The 21,991-nt window shown below is 46.0% G+C and overlaps 1 protein-coding gene across 2 annotated transcripts in view; it reads right to left on the reverse strand.

Annotated features, from left to right (window-relative positions):
- The window catches only part of STRIP1 (striatin interacting protein 1), a 454,294-nt gene that overhangs the window by 135,370 nt on the left and 296,933 nt on the right, over nt 1-21,991 (reverse strand). For both annotated transcript variants that reach the window (XM_063955026.1, XM_063955027.1), the window contains 2 exons: nt 2,783-2,880; nt 2,472-2,598 (listed from right to left, as the gene is read on the reverse strand). In XM_063955026.1, coding sequence (XP_063811096.1) covers nt 2,472-2,598; nt 2,783-2,880 — 225 coding nt within the window. The remainder of the gene's footprint in view (nt 1-2,471; nt 2,599-2,782; nt 2,881-21,991) is intronic.

Here is a 21,991-nt window from a genome sequence, read left to right on the forward strand (position 1 = left end):
CATTTTCAAGGCATAGGTCATGGCCAGAACACGACTGATCCTCTAAGAAGAGCCCGAGCCAACAGTTCACTCTGAAGGTGCAGGAATCTGCTCTGGCTCCGTGGCACACCTTGCAACTGGTCGCGGCACACTAGTGTGTCGCGGCACACTAGTGTGCCACGGCACACTGGTTGAAAAAGCCTGTGCTAGATTGAGCCTGCATGCAGGCCAATCACCAGCGATAGCGACGTGCGGGGCCGCGCATCGCTATCGCTGTGGGGGGTACACACGGACAGATCATACTTAAAATCTAAATCTAGTCAGTTTGCTTAGATTACCGCTCCGTGAGTAACCCCCTATACCCGCAGTAGCTTTGGAGACCCATTTGTCTAGTTCATCTCCAAATAAGGCCTCTCCTGTGTAGCGTAAGCCTTTCTCGTCAGCAGTCCACTGGCGTAGCCATAAGCCTCTGCGTGCTGACACTGCCATAGTAGTGGTGAGTGCATTAAGCAAGCCTATTTCTTTTATGGCTGTATATGTTGCAGGAGTAAAATAATCTCCCCCTGGGGCAAGGTATCTAACCCCTCAAGTAGGTTACCCGACCATTTGGCGATGGCCTTAGTAATCCACCCACATGCGATAGTGGGTCTCTGGGCCACCCCAGCAGCCGTATACAAGGATTAAGTGTAGTCGCAATTCTACGATCAGCCGTCTCTTTTATGGAGGCTGCACCCGGGACAGGCAATACTATTTTTCGTGACAGCCTGGATACTGATGCATACACTATTGGTGGATTTTCCCATTTTTCCTATCCTCAGGAGGAAAAGGAAAAGATAGCAACCTTTTAGGGATTTGAAATTTCCTATCAGGACTAACCCACGTTTCTTCAAACAGGGTATTTAGTTCCTTTGACACAGGAAAAGTGGCTGAGGATTTCTTTTTTTATATTAAAATAAGATTCCTCACTCTCCTCTGTCACCTTATCAGTGATATGCAGAACTTCTCTGATAGCCTCTATGAGAGCCTCTATTCCCTGTGACAGAGTAGCCTCCTCCATCTCTGAATCCACCTAACCTTCCTCCATGTCTGACCCTTCATCATCAGATTCAGACTGTAGGATATGGGCCAAAGTACGTTTTTGCGTACAAATAGCGGGGAACCGAGACGCTGGTTTGGGTACTGAGCCTCTTTTCATAGACTCAGTCATCGATTTTCTTAAGTATTGCGTCTCTTTCTCATTGCGGGACAATTTAGTAGAAATATTGGAAATAATTCCCTTAATGGAGTCCAACCAAGCTGGCTCTGCACTACTAGCCTGGGAAGGTACACTGCACTGAGCACACAGTAGTGAACCCCCTGGAGAAGAGGAACACTGTTCCTTATATGAAACACACTCTTGTCTAACATACTGTAACACACACAAACAGAAACAGGTTAAATGCACAATTAACCCACAAAGAGCCCTTCCAGGGATACACAAAGAAAGTATGGAGCCAGCACATGGTCACATACTAAGTACCTAGTTTAGAGGCTCGGTACACTAATAATCGCTCCCCCCCCCCCCCCCCCCCACTAGGACCCCCTGGTACCGCTGAGTTAAATCTAGAGTCTCTCCGGAGGAGCTGCGCGTCCCTGTCAGTAAGTGTCTGTGTCCACTGCAGAGGGTAAAATGGCACTGGTGAGCGGCGAATCTGCTCATAGTGAAGCCCGGCCCCTTCAATAGTGCACACTTTTTTTATACTGGCTGAAATAATTTTGTGCCTACAGTGTACTGAGACTCAGTTCGCCCCCTCAGAAGCTGTGCATCTGCACTGTATACTGAGTCTGGAGACCCTGCCGCCCATGTAGAATTAGTGCATCTCCGTACCCTCATGCCACCATAATGGCCGGCGACCCTCTAACCGGGACACCAGCTTAGTACTCACCACTCTTCTTTCTTCTGGTTCTATTAGGGGTGGCAGTGTGCTGCGGGAATGTACGCTTGCCGTGGTGGGACTTGCAAACAGCTCCCTCAGGAACTAGTGTCCTGTCAGCGGGGAACAGGACCAGTAACCCTTCAAGAGGTTGGGCCGTTCTCTCCCTCCCCCTTCCCATCCCAAGTCCCATGAAGCAGGCAGGCTGGTGCCATCCAGTCCTGCCTGAAAATAACAAACAGATAAAATAAATGCAGAAAACTCTTCAGGAGCTTCCAGCGATGTGACCGGAGGGGCATAGAGGGAGGAGCCAGCGCACACTATCAAATTCTTAAAGTGCCCAAGGCTCCTAGTGGACCCGTCTATACCCCCCCATGGTACTAATTGGATTCCCAGTATAACCAAGGACATAAGAGAAATCTTGCTTTTTATGGCAAGTCGGCATATATACTCGACTGTAATGACTTTGAACAGTACACAGCGCACAATGTAATCAGCTTACAATTATACACAGCACATTAATCTGCAGAGATGCATATTGGGTAACACCATGGAAAGATCCTCCAAAGACTAACAAACCTGATAAATGTGATTTAGCTTGAAGTGTTTCAGTAATAATAGCAGCACAGCAGAAATGGCTTTGACAATAATCTCTTTGTGTCGATTCACATCTACTCCAAGTTTCATACTTTGTAGAACGGTGGTTCTAGAACAAAAAAGTGGAATGTAAATCAGAAGAAAAAAAATAGCATAAAACAATATTTAATGAAAAGTAACTGTGCCACAAATACATAAGAAAATACCTTGCTAAATTACAAAAGTACAGATTTCCATTCTGCACCCAATCTCTAAAACATCCTACACACACTCTCCCATAGGGTATAACTTACGGCATCTCCTCCGGAAGAACATCGGCAAGAATGTTAATAGAGTCTGTCTTGGCTTTTGAAGTAGGAGCAGCAGCAAGCAGGATCTTCAGTAACGCAATCTGATTAGATTACAACCAAGTTATAAACAGAACAAATACATTTATATTTTCAGATATATTTATTTTTGTTATGAGGCAAAATAATGAGAATAAAAAGAGTCAAATATCAAAAGCAAATATCCGTCCTTTGAATAGCAAATTGAGCATTTTTTTTTTATATACATTATATTGCGTGCCAGCCTTCATTGAAAAAAAATAAATAAAAAAAAATTGTAACAATAAATGTTAAATACTTTAATTTAAATCCCCCTCCCTGATTGCTAACACTGCTGCAAAGGGACCAAGCCATTGCTGAAGAAACATGGATTAAATAAGCTGTGTCCATTCCTGGGGAAACAACTGTCTATCCTCACTGCTCATTCCTCTTTTGATCTATAGACTTCAGGGTGTTAGGGAAATAACCAATGTGGGACATTTATCAAGATATCATGCAGAAGTATAGCAGCTATACAAAAAGTGGAAAGGTAGGGAAATCTTGGCGCTTCAGAACATGCCTCTTTCCAAGCACCTGGGGATCTATCCCAAGAAGATCTTGAAAGAAAGGGTGGTGGGGAAGGTGGTGCTAAAATGAGAGGTGAGGTGAGGATATAGGCTGTGTTTAGGAATGAACTTTACTTATCCTAAAATGATGACGGATCGAGTTTCTGTCTTCTTGATTGGTATTCTTATAAACGCGGTTGTTAATACAATGGCAGTACGGATGGTGTAATGGTTAGCATTACTGCCTCACAGCACTAAGGTTATGGGTTCAATTCCCACCATGGCCCTATGTGAAGTTTGTATATTCTACCCATCCTTGCTTGGGTTTCCTCCCACAATCCAAAAATATACTGGTAGGTTAATTGGATCCCACCAATATTAACCCTAGCGTGAATGTGTCTGTGTGTACATGTGATTGGGAATATAGATTGTAAGCTCCACTAGGGCAGGGACTGATGTAAATGGCCAATTATTCTCTGTAAAGTGCTGCGGAATGTGTGCGCTCAATATAAATAACTGGCAGTAAATAATAATACATGTAAAAGAGGTGACATTGGTAGTAACAATGTGTAGTATTGTTAAAATATGAATTGAGTCAAAAGGGCAATCTTGATGCATAACTTTGCTGGCGTACCAAACTCACTTAGGAGCAATGCATATAACAAATAATACATTTTAAAATAACAGTTGAACAAACATTGAAAAACATTGGAGACCAGGTAATTTCACCATTTAACTTGCTTTTTCCTTATGCACTTACTATCTATACTTTTATTTAAAAAATACCATGTACCACAAACTGTTTTTCCTAATAGCACTTAATGGTATCCTCTATAAAATAACATCCTTCACTATTCCTGTTATTCATTGCTCTGTACACATTGCATTAACTCATTAACTCACTCCCTCTTATTAACACTCATGAGCTTTTAACCTATGTACACTAACTGTAACATTCTCAACCGTTCACCATAAGAAACTATCACACACCTCCCCCAACTATAACTATCTCTTTCTTCTTCTGCTTCTACTAGCTGGTGACATATCCCCAAATCCAGGTCCCATCCACATACCACGCTCCACATTCAGCTGATTCACAACGGACTATAAATCCAACAAACCTTATAAACATCACATGTCTCAAATCTCCCTCCAAGTCACTAAAATTGATTATGGAATGCACGCTCTGTTTGCAACAAATTAACATTTATTCATGACCTTTTCATTTAAAAAAAAACTCAATATGCTAGCTATAACAGAAACATGGCTCAAAAAATCAGACACTGCCTCCCCTGCAGCACTGTCACATGGTGGCCTCCACTACTCTCTCCCCCCACCCCCACCCCAGGCCTGGTAACAGTAAAGGAGGTGGGGTTGGAATATTACTGTTCAAATCTTACACACACAGTTTTACCACCTGTTCCCTCACTCGCATTACCATAGTTTGAAGTACATTCTATCAGGATTTTCACCCCTTTCTCTCTGTGTTGCAGCTATCTATCGCCCACCAACCCTAAAAGTTTCTGGAAGAATTTTCTGCTTGGCTCCCTCAATTTTTATCCTCTGACCTCTCCACCATCATTATGGGTGATTTCAATATCTCTATTGACAGTCCACAATCTCCCCATGCCTCCAAACTACACTCTCTAACCTCCTCTCTTGGCCTCTCCCAATGGACTGACTCCCCTACTCATCAGGAGGGCAACTGCCTTGATCTTGTATTCACCTGACTATGCTCTGTTTCTGAACTCACTAACACTCCTTTCCCTCTCTCAGATCATAACCTTATCACCTTCATGCTCTCCTCCATTACTTCAAACTCAATGTCCCTGAAGTCTACCAAGCTGCCTCTAACCTGCAGAAATATTAACACTATTAATTTTCAACAACTATCTACCTCACTGCAACCACTGGTCTCACCAATTTCTACATTCACCTCTCCTGAGACTGCTGTATCACACCTTAACCAAACTCTTAGAAACAGCAATCGAAGTGACTCCGGCTACCCATCACACTCCACGTAGACTTAGATGTCAACTGTGGCACTCTAAATACACAAGACACCTACAAAAACGCTCACATAAAGTAGAACACCAGTGGTGTAAATCTCGAAGTTCAAGTGACTTTCTCACATATAAGACCATGTACCACTCTTATCGTAATGCTCTGGACACTGCCAAACAAACTTATTTCCAATCTCTCATTTCTGCTCAAGCCTCTAACCCCAGGTGACCTTTAAATACATTTAAATCACTTCTTGTCACTCCCTCACCCAACCCACCAGCCACTATCCGTGCACAAGATTTTGCTTCCTATTTCAAGTACAATAGTGATTAAGATCCAAAATGAAATGGTATGCTCTTCCACAGCCTGTGACCTGCTCAATTCCCTTCCTGTACCCTCTAACACCTTCTCTTCATTTGATCCTACAAATGAAGATGGAGTATCTGCACTCTTCTCATCTGCCTACTCTACTACATCTCCCCTTGACTATATACAGTACCCTCACAAAGTAGTAAAGCTCTGTCTGCTGTGCTCATCCCAACCTTAACTAACATCTGTAATCTCTCTGTCTACTGGTATCTTTCCTTCTCTGTACAAGCATGCCGTGATTACTCCCATTCTGAAAAAAGAAAACTCTGACCCTAACTCTCACTCAAACTACCGTCCCATCTCTCAGCTCCCATGCCCCTCCAAGCTACTTGAGAGACTTGCCTACATTCGCCTCACATACTTTCTTAAATCACACAGCTTACTAGACACACTTCAGTCAGGATTTCGCGCCCAACACTCCACAGAAACAGCATTGACTAAGGTACAGCAGTGAATGATTTGGTCACTGCTAAATCTAAAGGCCATTACCTACTACTTATTCTCCTTGATCTCTCTGCTGCTTTTGACACTGTTGACCACTCTTCTCATACAAACACTACAATCCCTAGGTCTTCAGGATACAGCCCTTTCTTGGTTCTCATACTACTTATCTAATTGCTCCTTCAGTGTTCATTTCTCTGATTCCACCTCCTCCTCACTACCTCTATCAGTTGGAGTACCACAAGGTTCAATCTTAGGTCCTCTGCTTTTCTCTATCTATACCACATCTCTTGGCAAACTAATCAACTCTTTCTGATTTCAGTACCATCTGTATGCAGATGATACTCAAATCTACAGTATGTATCCTCCCCATATTTGTCACCATCTGTATTGAGCCGTGTCATTGAAGGCCTTTCTGCCATTTCATCTTGGATGACATCTCGACACCTCAAACTTAATATTTCCATAACAGAATTACATTTCCACCGGCCAATAGTAGTTACCAACCTGATATCTCTATCACTGTTGATAACTCAGCAATCATCCCTATTCCACAAGCTCGCTGCTTAGGTTTCATTCTTCACTCTGAACTGTCCTTTGTTCTTCACATTCAATCTGTCTTAAGATCATGTGACATACATATAAGAAACATAACCAAAATACGACCATATCTTACACAAGACACAGCAAAAACTCTAATCTATGCTCTCATTATCTCCGGCATTGATTATTGTAATAGTCTACTGACTGGTCTTCCCAAACATGGGCTCTCACCACTACAATCCATTTTGAATGCAGCTGCAAGGCTAATTTGCAGACGTTCATCTGCAGATCAGCTCTGTCAGTCCCTCCATTGGTTCCCAGTATTCTACAGTCTTAAATATAAAATACTTTTAACTTACATACAGGGCTATTAACCAAACTACACCAACATACATCTCTTCACTCATCTCAAAATATACATGTTCACACTGACAATTACAGGACTTTATCTGGGCTTCACCCATTCTGTGGAATGCCCTCCCATGCACAACACGACTCACCTCTAGTTTCCAAACCTTTAAAACGTTCCCTGAAAACTCACCTCTTCAGACAAGCCCATCAAATTCAATACTCACCCACATAACCTTCATTTCTTCCCTATCTAATTACATCCTCTCTGTACAGTACACATAACATCACATATCTGGTCTTTCTTTACTCTCACACCCTCCTGACGCTTGGCCAACATTGCTGGGAGATCATATATACAATCCATTAAAAACCTAGCAATCTGGCGGACCATTATGTAATAGGTAGCATCTATCCTTGTGTATTGATGACTATTTCCCTATAGATTGTAAGCTTGTGAGCAGGGCCTTCCTACCTCTATGTCTGTGTGTTTTAACCCAGTTTTGTTCTATTACGGTTGTGCTAATTGTAAAGCGCAATGGAGTATGCTGCACTATATAAGAAACTGTTAAATAATAATAATAATAATTAAAAAAAAAGAATCTTTTGACTGTCAAACAAATCTGGACTTTTTTTTTTGACTGGGTGACTGAAGTAATAGATAAAGGGGGGCCATAGATGTAGCTTATCTAGGCTTTAGTAAGGCTTTTGACACTGTCCCACATTGCAGTCTACTAAATAAACTGAAAAGCATGGGGGTCATTGCATGTCAGTTCAACCAAGGGTGTCCACCACCCATCTCAGATGTCTACGAAATTTTTTAGTTGAGAGGATTTAAAAACAACTGTTTCCACCAAATATCTTATTAAGGAGTCACCATGAAATTTGGACCCCATAGCTAACTTAACTCCCCCCAAATCCAAACCAATTTTTTTTTTTATATTTCCCATGTTTTGAGTTATGGCAAAAATACACGTTTTTCAAATAGAATTAAAAACGCTAGTTTAAATCGACATTAGGGATCCCATTTTTTGGGGGGTGCTTAAAAAAGGTATACATTACTACCACCCAAAATATCAGCATAGTACTCTGTTTAATAGAAGATTAAAAAAAAAATAAAGAAGTTGATGTTAGATTACTGTTTTACCACATAAATAATTAACACAAGAAACCATGAAATTGAAAACCTTTAACATAACTTGAGTTTGGAATCTGTTGTAACGGTCTGTAATTTTCCTAAAAGTGTCAGCAAAAAGTGTATACTGCCTTCCAGTGCTTCCTTGGATAGTAGGCATTTCTCCGGCAGGGTCCACAGGTTATCCACAGGATAACAATGGGATATGATGAAGCGACAGCGGATTGGTACAAAACGATCACAAGCTTTCAGTCCTCCCATGATGCAACGGGCCCGTTCATATATCCCGCCCACTGGCTCAGGCAAATCAGTTGTATTCCAAAGCATTTAGGCAGGAGCATTATGTAGAACCCTATTCAGGTGAGAAGAACACAGATGCACACCCTTCCATGCAAGAGGGAACAGTTTAGTGAGTATAAAGATTCTCAAATCAGGTGCGTCAGAATGGGATCCCTGTGGAAATCTGTGGACATAGGAGAAATACCGTTATCAATGGTAAGTTCTTACCATAACGTATATTTCTCCGGCAGGGTCAACAGGATAACAATGGGATTTCCCAAAGCAATTTTTAGTGGTGTGGATGCTCCTGAATGGACAGAAGAACCTTACGCCAGAATTCAGCGTCATGAGAGGCAAAAGTATCCAAGGCAGAATGTCTAATGAATGTGTTAATGGAAGACCATGTGGCTGCCTCACATATCTGTTCTGCTGAAGGACCTACCTTACATGTAGAGTGAGCAGAGACATTAGCTGGAACCGGGAGATCAGCTTGAGAATATGCTTCTGAAATCGTCATTCGAAGTCATCTTGCTAGCGTCCGTAGAGAATGAAGAGAGAATCTGTCTTTCTGATGGCACTGGTACAATCCACGTAGATTTTTAATGCACGGACTACATCCAGCGACGCTTCTCCCGCAGAAAGTCCCGATACCTGAAAAGCCGGGACTACAATTTCTTCGTTAAGGTGAAACTTAGACACCATCTTAGGAAGACAAACATATCTAGTTCTGAGAACTGCTTTATCTGGATAAAAAAATCAGAAAAGGAGATTTACATGACAGCGCTCCTAAATGTGACACTCTTCTAGCTTAGGCCATAGTCTGTAGAAAGAGGACTTTAGCTGTCAACCATTTAAGATCCACTTTATTAAGTGGTTCAAACGGAGCAACTTGAAGGGCTTTGAGAACCAGACTTAAATCCCAAGGCACTGCAGGAGGAACAAAAGGCAATTGAATGCACAGCATTCCCTAGAAAAAAAGTACGCACATCCTGTAAATTGGCAATTTTCTTTTGAAACCATACAGTCAATTCTGATCCTTGCACTCTCAAGGAAGCCACCTTCAAACCCTTATCCATTCCTGCCTGAAGGAAATCTAAGATTCTGGATACTCTGAAAGATTTTGGGTCCATACTTCTTTCACTGCACCAATGAATATAAGCTTGCCATATGCAGTGATAAAGGCGAGCTGAGGAGGGTTTCCTTGCTCTGAGCACAGTTTGATTTACCTGTTGTGTGACTAATACTACTTTCTCTAACGTCCTAGAGGATGCTGGAGACTCCGTAAGGACCATGGGGATAGACGGGCTCCGCAGGAGACATGGGCACTTTAAGAAAGAATTTAGTTCCTGGTGTGCACTGGCTCCTCCCTCTATGCCCCTCCTCCAGACCTCAGTTTGATACTGTGCCCAGACGAGCTGGGTGCTTTTCAGTGTGCTCTCCTGAGTTTACTGATAGAATGTATTTTGTTAGGTTTTTTATTTTCAGGGAGCTCTGCTGGCAACAGACTCCCTGCTTCGAGGGACTGAGGGGAGAGAAGGAGCCCTACTTTCTGAAGCTAGGTCCTGCTTCTTAGGCTACTGGACACCATTAGCTCCAGAGGGATTGGTACGCAGGATCTCACCCTCGCCGTCCGTCCCAGAGCTGCGCCGCCGTCCCCCTCGCAGAGCCGGAAGAAAGAAGCCGGGTGAGTATGAGAAGAAAAGAAGACTTCACAGGCGGCAGAAGACTTCATGATCTTCACTAGAGGTAACGCACAGCACTGCAGCTGTGCGCCATTGCTCCACACACCTCACATACTCTGGTCACTGTAAGGGTGCAGGGCGCAGGGGGGGGGGCATCCTGGGCAGCATTTGGGACCTCATATTGGCAAAAAGATAACATATATACAGCTGGGCACTGTATATATGTATGAGCCCCCGCCAAAATTACAGTTTAAGCGGGACAGAAGCCCGCCGCCGAGGGGGCGGGGCTTCTCCCTCAGCACTCACCAGCGCCATTTTTTCTCCACAGCACCGCTGAGAGGAAGCTCCCCGGGTTCTCCCCTGCTGATACACGGTAAAAGAGGGTTGAAAAGAGAGGGGGGGGCACATAATTAGTAGTGATGAGCGGATTCGGTTTTACTCGGTTTTACTCGGTTCTCAAAACGGCATCTTATTGGCTCACGGATGTCACGTGTTTTGGATAGCCAATAAGATGCCGTTTTGAGAACCGAGTAAAACCGAGTAAAACCGAGTAAAACCGAACCTCGCTCATCACTAATAATTAGGCGCAAAAACTATAACATACAGCAGCTACCTGGTTAACATTAAGTTACTGTGTTATTCCTGGGGTATTATAGCGCTGGGGTGTGTGCTGGCATACTCTCTCTGTCTCTCTCCAAAGAGCCTGGTGGGGGAACGGTCTTCAGAAAGGACATTCCCTGTGTGTGTGTGTGTGTGGTGTGTCGGTACGCTTGTGTCGACATGTCTAATGAGGAAGGCTATGTGGGAGAGGAGCGGGAGCAAATGAATGTGGTGTCTCTGCCGACGGCGCCGACACCTGATTGGATGGATATGTGGAAGGTTTTAAATGATAATGTTAATTCCTTGCATAAAAGATTGGACAAGGCTGATGCATTGGGGCAGTCAGGGTCTCAACCCATGCCTGACCCTATGTAGCAGGGACCGTCCGGGTCTCATAAGCGCCCACTATCCCATATTGTTGACACAGATACCGACAAGAAAAGTTACACCCAAAATTGGCTAAATCCCTTCGATATATGATTATAGCAATAAAGGATGTTTTGCACATCACAGAGGAAACTCCTGTCCCTGACACATGTATATATGTTTTTACAGCCTTGAAAAAGGGACTTTGATGTCCCGAAACGCATCGGACCTGCTTTCCAGTACTTTCCTGTGCTTCTGGACATCCTTGACTGTGAAAGGCACCACTGGGGAACACGCCTGACGGAGCCACATGCAGGGTATTGTTCCCGGGAAATACCTTGCATTCATAACACCTGCGGCTCCGATTATCATCTTGGTAGGACTCTTTCCCATGTTGGGTTCTGTTTTTGTCTCACTTTTAATCATTGTGTAGTATTAAATTCATATTTTATTCACATCAAGCCGGTACATTACATTTTATTGAGAAAAATAAGAATTTACTTACCGATAATTCTATTTCTCATAGTCCGTAGTGGATGCTGGGAACTCCGTAAGGACCATGGGGAATAGCGGCTCCGCAGGAGACTGGGCACAAAAGTAAAGCTTTAGGACTACCTGGTGTGCACTGGCTCCTCCCCCTATGACCCGCCTCCAAGCCTCAGTTAGGATACTGTGCCCGGACGAGCGTACACAATAAGGAAGGATTTATGAATCCCGGGTAAGACTCATACCAGCCACACCGATCACACCGTACAACCTGTGATCTGAATCCAGTTAATAGCATGATAACAGAGGAGCCTCTGGAAAGATGGCTCACAACCACAATAACCCGATTTTTGTAACAATAACTATGTACAAGTATTGCAGACAATCCGCACTTGGGATGGGCGCCCAGCATCCACTACGGACTATGAGAAATAGAATGATCGGTAAGTAAATTCTTATTTTCTCTGACGTCCTAGTGGATGCTGGGAACTCCGTAAGGACCATGGGGATTATACCAAAGCTCCCAAACGGGCGGGAGAGTGCGGATGACTCTACAGCACCGAATGAGAGAACTCCAGGTCCTCCTCAGCCAGGGTATCAAATTTGTAGAATTTAGCAAACGTGTTTGCCCCTGACCAAGTAGCTGCTCGGCAAAGTTGTAAAGCCGAGACCCCTCGGGCAGCCGCCCCAAGATGAGCCCACTTTCCGTGTGAAATGGGCTTTTACAGATTTTGGCTGTGGCAGGCCTGCCACAGAATGTGCAAGCTGAATTGTGCTACAAATCCAACGAGCAATAGTCTGCTTAGAAGCAGGAGCACCCAGCTTGTTGGGTGCATACAGGATAAACAGCGAGTCAGATTTTCTGACTCCAGCCGTCCTGGAAACATATATTTTCAGGGCCCTGACTACGTCCAGCAACTTGGGAGTCCTCCAAGTCCCTAGTAGCCGCAGGTACCACAATAGGCTGGTTCAAGTGAAACGCTGAAAACACCTTAGGGAGAAATTGAGGATGAGTCCTCAATTCCGCCCTGTCTGGAAGATCAGATAAGGGCCTTTACAGGATAAAGCCCGCCAATTCTGACACGCGCCTGGCCGAGGCCAGGGCCAACAACATGACCACTTTTCATGTGAGATATTTTAACTCCACAGATTCAAGTGGTTCAAACCAATGTGACTTTAGGAACCCCAAAACTACATTGAGATCCCAAGGTGCCACTGGAGGCACAAAAGGAGGCTGTATATGCAGTACCCCTTTTACAAAACGTCTGAACTTCAGGAACTGAAGTTAGTTCTTTCTGGAAGAGAATTGACAGGGCCGAAATTTGAACCTTAATGGACCCCAATTTTAGGCACATAGACACTCCTGTTTACAGGAAATGCAGGAATCGACCTAGTTGAAAATTCCTCCATCGGGGCCTTACTGGCCTCGCACCCCGCAACATATTTTCGCCAAATGCGGTGATAATGCTTTGCGGTTACATCCTTCCTGGCTTGATCAGGGTAGGGATGACTTCATCCGGAATGCCTTTTTCCTTCAGGATCCGGCGTTCAACCGCCCTGCCGTTAAACGCAGCCGCGGTAAGTCTTGGAATAGACAGGGTCCTTGCTGGAGCAGGTCCCTTCTTAGAGGTAGAGGCCACGGGTCCTCCGTGAGCATCTCTTGAAGTTCCGGGTACCAAGTCCTTCTTGGCCAATCCGGAGCCACGAGTATAGTTCTTACTCCCCTCCGTCTTATAATTCTCAGTACTTTTGGTATGAGAGGAAGAGGAGGGAACACATACACTGACTGGTACACCCACGGTGTTACCAGAGCGTCCACAGCTATTGCCTGAGGGTCCCTTGACCTGGCGCAATACCTGTCCAATTTTTTGTTTAGGCGGGACGCCATCATGTCCACCTTTGGTTTTTCCCAATGGTTTACAATCATGTGGAAGACTTCTGGGTGAAGTCCCCACTCTCCCGGGTGGAGGCCGTGCCTGCTGAGGAAGTCTGCTTCCCAGTTGTCCACTCCCGGAATGAATACTGCTGACAGTGCTATCCCATGATTTTCCGCCCAGCGAAGAATCCTTGCAGCTTCTGCCATTGACTGCTTCTTGTGCCACCCTGTCTGTTTACGTGGGTGACTGCCGTGATGTTGTCCGACTGGAGCAACACCGGCTGACCTTGAAGCAGAGGTCTTGCTAAGCTGAGATCATTGTAAATGGCCCTTAGCTCCAGGATATTTATGTGAAATGATGTCTCCAGGCTTGACCATAAGCCCTGGAAATTTCTTCCCTGTGTGACTGCTCCCCAGCCTCGCAGGCTGGCATCCGTGGTCACCAGGACCCAGTCCTGAATGCCGACTCTGCGGCCCTCTAGAAGATGAGCACTCTGCAACCACCACAGGAGGGACACCCTTGTCCTTCGTGACCGGGTTATCCGCTGATGCATCTTAAGATGCGACCCGGACCATTTGTCCAGCAGGTCCCACTGGAAAGTTCTTGCGTGGAATCTGCCGAATGGCTTTGCTTCGTAGGAAGCTACCATTTTTCCCAGAACCCTTGTGCATTGATGCACTGAGACTTGGCTCGGTTTTAGGAGGTTCCTGACTAGCTCGGATAACTCCCTGGCTCTCTCCTCCGGGAGAAACACCTTTTTCTGAACTGTGTCCAGAATCATCCCTAGGAACAGAAGACGAGTCGTCGGAACCAGCTGCGATTTTGGAATATTGAGAATCCAATCGTGCTGTCGCAACACTACCTGAGATAGTGCTACACCTCCAACTGTTCCCAGGATCTTACCCTTATCAGGAGATCGTCCAAGTAAGGGATAACTAAAACTCCCTTCCTTCGAAGGAGTATCATCATTTCGGCCATTACCTTGGTAAAGACCCGGGGTGCCGTGGACCATCCAAACGGCAGCGTCTGAAACTGATAGTGACAGTTCTGTACCACAAACCTGAGGTACCCTTGGTGAGAAGGGTAAATTTGGACATGAAGGTAAGCATCCTTGATGTCCAGAGACACCATGTAGTCCCCTTCTCTTGAATTTGAACCTCTGTATGTAAGTGTTCAAAGATTTTAGATTTAAAATCGGTCTCACCGAGCCGTCCGGCTTCGGTACCACAACAGTGTGGAGTAATACCCCTTTCCCTGTTGCAGGAGGGGTACCTTAATTATCACCTGCTGGGAATACAGCTTGTGAATGGCTTCCAAAACTGCCTCCCTGTCAGCTTGTAAAGCCCCAGCGTCATGCTGAGGGCTTGGCAGAGGCGGGAGAGGGCTTCTGTTCCTGGGAACTGGCTGATTTCTGCAGCCGTTTCCCTCTCCCTCTGTCACGGGGCAGAAATGAGGAACCTTTTGCCCACGTGCCCTTATGGGAACGAAAGGACTGCGCCTGATAATACGGCGTCTTCTTATGTTGAGAGGCGACCTGGGGTAAAAACGTGGATTTCCCAGCTGTTGCCGTGGCCACCAGGTCTGAAAGACCGACCCCAAATAACTCCTCCCCTTTATAAGGCAATACTTCCATATGCCATTTGGAATCCGCATCACCTGACCACTGTCGTGTCCATAACCCTCTTCTGGCAGAAATGGACAGCGCACTTACTCTTGATGCCAGTCGGCAAATATCCAGCTGTGCATCACACATATATAGAAATGCATCTTTTAAATGCTCTACAGGCAATAATATACTGTCCCTATCTAGGGTATCAATATTTTCAGTCAGGGAATCCGACCACGCCAACCCAGCACTGCACATCCAGGCTGAGGCGATTGCTGGTCGCAGTATAACACCAGTATGTGTGTAAATACATTTTAGGATACCCTCCTGCTTTCTATCAGCAGGATCCTTAAGGGCGGCCATCTCAGGAGAGGGTAGAGCCCTTGTTTTGACAAGCGTGTGAGCGCTTTATCCCCCCTAGGGGGTGTTTCCCAACGCACCCTAACCTCTGGTGGGAAAGGATATATGCCAATAACTTTTTAGAAATTATCAGTTTTTTATCGGGGGAAACCCACGCTTCATCACACACCTCATTTAATTTCTCAGATTCAGGAAAACTACAGGTAGTTTTTCCTCACCGAACATAATACCCCTATTGGTGGTACTCGTATTATCAGAAATGTGTAAAACATTTTCCATTGCCTCAATCGTGTAACGTGTGGCCCTACTGGAAGTCATATTTGTCTCTTCACCGTCGACACTGGAGTCAGTATCCGTGTCGGCGTCTGTATTTGCCATCTGAGGTAACGGGCGCTTTAGAGCCCCTGACGGCCTATGAGACGTCTGGACAGGCACAAGCTGAGTAGCCGGCTGTCTCATGTCAATCACTGTCTTTTGTAAAGAGCTGACACTGTCATGTAATTCCTTCCAGCAGTTCATCCACTCAGGTGTTGACCCCCTAGGGGGTGACATCCCTATTACAGGCAATTTGCTCCGCCTCCACATCATTTTCCTCCTCATACATGTCGACACAAACGTACCGACACACAGCACACACACAGGGAATGCTCTGATAGAGGACAGGACCCCACTAGCCCTTTGGGGAGACAGAGGGAGAGTTTGCCAGCACACACCAGAGCGCTATATATATACAGGGATAACCTTATATAAGTGTTTTTCCCCTTATAGCTGCTGTATTGTTTATACTGCGCCTAATTAGTGCCCCCATCTCTTTTTTAACCCTTTCTGTAGTGTAGTGACTGCAGGGGAGAGCCAGGGAGCTTCCCTCCAACGGAGCTGTGAGGGAAAATGGCGCCAGTGTGCTGAGGAGATAGGCTCCGCCCCCTTCTCGGCGGCCTTTTCTCCCGTTTTTCAGTGTAATCTGGCAGGGGTTAAAATTCATCCATATAGCCCTGGGGGCTATATGTGATGTATTTTCGCCAGCCAAGGTGTTTTTATTGCTGCTCAGGGCGCCCCCCCCTAGCGCCCTGCACCCTCAGTGACCGAAGTGTGAAGTGTGCTGAGGAGCAATGGCGCACAGATGCAGTGCTGTGCGCTACCTTGGTGAAGACAGGATGTCTTCTGCCGCCGATTTTCCGGACCTCTTCTTGCTTCTGGCTCTGTAAGGGGGCCGGCGGCGCGGCTCTGGGACCGGACTCCATGGCTGGGCCTGTGTTCGATCCCTCTGGAGCTAATGGTGTCCAGTAGCCTAAGAAGCCCAATCCACTCTGCACGCAGGTGAGTTCGCTTTTTCTCCCCTTAGTCCCTCGATGCAGTGAGCCTGTTGCCAGCAGGTCTCACTGAAAATAAAAAACCTAAAACTAAACTTTTCACTAAGCAGCTCAGGAGAGCCCCTAGTGTGCACCCTTCTCGTTCGGGCACAAAAATCTAACTGAGGCTTGGAGGAGGGTCATAGGGGGAGGAGCCAGTGCACACCAGGTAGTCCTTAAGCTTTACTTTTGTGCCCAGTCTCCTGCGGAGCAGCTATTCCCCATGGTCCTTACGGAGTTCCCAGCATCCACTAGGACGTCAGAGAAATAGAAGTTCCTGCAAGAAGTGGAGCATTGGATTAGCGCCAAAGTGGGAGGAGTCACTTTACCATTTTCAGTGCAAGGATACTGTATTATTGACCCTGGGGCATATAAAAGACGCTGTCCTATATATGAGAGATGCTCAAAGAGACATTAGTTTACTGGGTTCTAGAATAAACGCTATGTCGATTTCTGCCAGAAGGGTACTGTGGATTCGGCAATGGACAGGTGATGCCGACTCAAAAAGGCATATGGAGGTTTTACCTTACAGGGGTGAGGAATCGTTCGGGGAAGGTCTCTCGGACCTGGTCTCCACAGATACAACTGGAAAGTAAATTTTTTTGCCTTATGTTCCCTCACAGCCTAAGAGCGCCGCATTATCAAATGCAGTCCTTTCGGTCACAAAGAAACATGAAAGTCTGAGGTGCGTCCTTTCTTGCCAGAGGTAGGGGCAGAGGAAAGAAGCTGCACAACGCAGCTAGTTCCCAGGAACAGAAATCCTCACCGGCCTCTACAAAATCCACCGCATGACGCTGGGGCTCCAACTGGCGGAGCCGGGCCCTGTGGGGGCACGTCTTCGGAATTTCAGCCACATGTGGGTTCACTCCCAGGTGGATCCTTGGGCAATAGAAATTGTGTCTCAGGGTTACAAGCTGGAATACGAAGAGGTGCCTCCTCGCCAGTATTTCAAATCGGCCCTACCAGCTTCCCCCCAAGAGAGGGAAAAACGCAATACAAAAATTGTATCTTCAGCAGGTGGTGGTCAAGGTTCCCCTCCTTCAACAGGGCACAAATATTGGAAAGCTGCTCAGATGTAATATCAGTCAGGTGCTAAAAGGGAGGGGTAATTCTGTGTAAGAAAAAAACAATTTGTGTTCCCTAATGCACACTGAGTGAGTAATAATACTACATAATAAATCAGATAATACGGAGATCTTAGTTGCGTATATCTGCAGATATAGGGTTAAGCCCCCAGGACGATCGACAAGGCTTCTCAGTCACTGGGGGTCCCTAATACTAGGTATGGGTCCGAGGTGCAGGACCCCTTCATGCCGGCACAGGTCGGCTACCCCAGGTCAGCACACAGGTGAAAGTTAATAAGGGTTAATAAGAAGCACAGAAGTGCTATATAAGTGAAGTGTGATTAAAATACAAAAATATATACAAAGTGATAGGGAAAATCATGAGTGTTAATAAAGTGTTAGGGTGTGCCGACCTGAAGCCACCCAGCCATACCGACACAGGGGCCACCGCACTCCACACCCACCCCATAAATAATTACATACATGTCTGGGTCTAAATGCCCAGTGTAAGGCCACATGATAATGGCTCCTACAGCATCTGAGAGCCAGCTTACCTGGAGACACCCCTGGCTTCCCCAATGGCACTCTGGAGTCAGCAATCCCTCCTAATGCTGACCCATCCATGCAACAGGGAAAGGGTTATTATTCGACCATGTTTGTAGTTCCGAAACCAGACTGTTCGGTCAGACCCATATTGAATTTAAAATCTCTGAACCTATACTTAAGGTTCAAGTTCAAGATGGAATCGCTAAGAGCGGTCATCGCAAGCCTGGAAGGGGGGGATTTTATGGTGTCACTGGACATAAAGGATGCGTACCTTCATGTCCCCATTTATCCACCTCATCAGGCGTACCTAAGATTTGTGGTATAGAATTGTCATTACCAATTTCAGACGTTGCAGTTTGGTCTCTCCACGGCCCCGAGGATTTTCACCAAGGTAATGGTGGAAATGATGGTGCTCCTGCGGAAGCAAGGTGTCACAATTATTCCGTACTTGGACGATCTCCTCATAAAAGCGAGATCAAGAGAGCAGTTGCTAAACAGTGTATATCTGTCACTGAAAGTGTTACAGCAACACAGCTGGATTCTCAATATTTTAAAGTCACAGTTGGTTCCAACGACTCGTCTGCCCTTCTTGGGCATGATTCTGGACACGGACCAGAAGACGGTTTATCTTCCACTAGAGAAGGCCCAGGAACTCATGACTCTGGTCAAGGATCTATTGAAACCGAAACAGGTGTCAGTGCATCATTGCTCTCGAGTCCTGGGAAAGATGGTGGCGTCATACAAGGCCATTCCCTTCGGCAGGTTCCATGCCAGGACTTTCCAATGGGACCTACTGGACAAGTGGTCCGGGTCACATCTTCAGATGCATCGGTTGATCACCCTATCCCCCAGGGCCAGGGTGTCACTACTGTGGTGGCTGCAGAATGCTCACCTTCTCGAGGGCCGCAGATTCGGCATTCAGGACTGGATCCTGGTGACCACGGATGCAAGCCTCCGAGGTTGGGGAGCAGTCATACAGGGAAGAAATTTCCAGTGTCTTTGGTCAAGTCAGGAGACTTGTCTTCACATCAACATCCTGGAGCTAAGGGCCATATACAACACCCTACATCAAGCGGAGACCTTACTTCGCGACCGACCAGTTCTGGTCCAGTCAGACAACATCACCGCAGTGGCTCATGTAAACCGCCAAGGCGGGACAAGGAGCAGAGTGGCAATGGCAGAAGCCACCAGAATTCTTCGCTGGGCGGAGAATCATGTAAGCGCACTGTCAGCAGTGTTCATTCCGGGAGTGGACAACTGGGAAGCAGACTTCCTCAGCAGACACGACCTACACCCGGGAGAGTGGGGACTTCATCCAGAAGTCTTCACACAGATTGCGAGTCGGTGGGAACTGCCACAGATAGACATTATGGCGTCCCGCCTCAACAAATAACTACAGAGGTATTGCGCCAGGTCAAGAGAAACTCAGGCAGTAGCGGCAGACGCCCTAGTGACACCGTGGGTGTTCCGGTCAGTCTATGTATTTCCTCCTCTTCCTCTCATACCAAAGGTGTTGAGGATAGTAAGAAGAAAAGGAGTGAGAACAATCCTCATTGTTCCAGATTGGCCAAGACGGACCTGGTATCCAGATCTGCAGGAACTGATCACAGAAGATCCGTGGCCTCTTCCTCTAAGATAGGACCTGTTGCAACAGGGACCCTTGTCTGTTCCAAGACTTACCGCGGCTGCGTTTGACGGCATGGCGGTTTAACGCCGGATCCTAGCAGAAAAAGGCATTCCGGTTGAGGTTATCCCTACGCTGATAAAGGCTAGGAAGGAAGTAACAGCAAAACATTATCACCGTATATGGCGAAAATAAACGTTATGGTAAGAACTTACCGTTGATAACGTGATTTCTCTTATGTCCACAGGTATCCACAGGATAACATTGGGATATTGTCGAGCGACAGCGAAAATGGCACCAACACGGTCACGAGCTTTCTGGCCTCCCAGGATGCATTGGGGCCTCCACTATATAGTCCCGCCCACTGACTCAGTCAGATCAGTTCTTTCCACAGCGATTATAGGCAGGAACATTAGGTAGAGACCTGTACAGGCGATAAGAACACACATGCACACCCTTCCATACAAGAAGGAAGAGGTTTTTAGTGTTTGTCTAGATCCTCAAATCAGATGCGTCCGGGTGGGATCCCTGTGGATACCTGTGGACATAAGAGAAATCACGTTATCAACGGTAAGTTCTTACCATAACGTTTATTTCTCTGGCTGGGTCCACAGGATTATCCACAGGATAACATTGGGATTCCCAAAGCCATTTTAGTGGTGGGGACGCTCCTGATTGCACAGGAGGACCTTTCGCCCGAAGTCTGCGTCATGAGAGGCAAAAGTATCCAAGGCATAATGTCTGATGAATGTGTTTATGGAAGACCATGTTGCTGCCTTACATATCTGTTCTGCTGATGCACCCTGTTGTGCTGCCCAAGAAGGACCTACCTTACGTGTAGAGTGTGCAGAGACATTAGCCGGAATAGGGAGATCTGCATGAGAATAAGCTTCAGATATTACCACTCGGAGCCATCACGCCAGCGTCTGTTTACTAGCAGGCCAACCTCTCCTATGGAATCCGTAGAGGATGAAGAGGGAATCTGTTTTCCTGATGGCACTAGTACGATCTATATAGATTTTTAAAGACCGGACCACGTCCAGTGACGCTTCTCCCGCAGATAGTCCCGATACCTGAAAAGCTGGGACTACAATCTCTTCATTCAGGTGAAACTTTGACACCACCTTTGGAAGATAACTAGATCTCGTTCTGAGAACTGCTCTGTCTGGAAAAAAACTTAGGAAAGGAGACTTACATGATAATGCTCCTAAATCTGACACTCTTCTGGCTGACGCCATTGCCAGTAAAAAAAAGAACTTTAATCGTTAACCACTTAAGATCCGCTCTCTCAAGTGGTTCAAACAAAGGACCCTGGAGAAATTTAAGAACTAAATTCAAATCCCAGGGAGCTGCAGGAGGAACAAATGGAGGTTGAATATGTACTACTCCTTGGAAAAACGTACGTACATCCTGTAGGTCAGCAATCTTCTGCTGAAACCATACAGTCAACGCTGAGACTTGCACCCTCAAGGAAGCAACCTTCAACCCCTTATCCAATCCTGCCTGCAGAAAATCCAAAATTCTAGCTACTTTAAAGGCTCTTGGATTGTAATTTTTTCCAGAACACCAATGAATATAGGCTTGCCATATTCTATGATATACACGGGCCGAAGGCGGCTTTCTTGCTCTAAGCATGGTTTGGATTACTTGCTTTGAAAATCCTTTAGCCTCTAAGATAGAGGTTTCAACAGCCACGCCGTCAAAGACAGGCGATCCAGATGACTGTGACAACAAGGACCCTGCATTAACAGATCTGGACGTTGAGGGAGCAGTATCGGTGCTTCCACGGACATTCTCCACAGATCTGTGTACCAATGCCTTCTTGGCCAAGCTGGAGCTATTAGAATGATTGCTCCTTTTGCCTGTTTTATCTTTCTCACTACTCTGGGTAACAGAGATATTGGAGGGAACAGATATGCCAGCTGATACCTCCATTCTACTGACAGTGCGTC

Source organism: Pseudophryne corroboree, chromosome 2 (assembly GCF_028390025.1).
Source record: "Pseudophryne corroboree isolate aPseCor3 chromosome 2, aPseCor3.hap2, whole genome shotgun sequence".
Classification (NCBI taxonomy): domain Eukaryota; kingdom Metazoa; phylum Chordata; class Amphibia; order Anura; family Myobatrachidae; genus Pseudophryne; species Pseudophryne corroboree.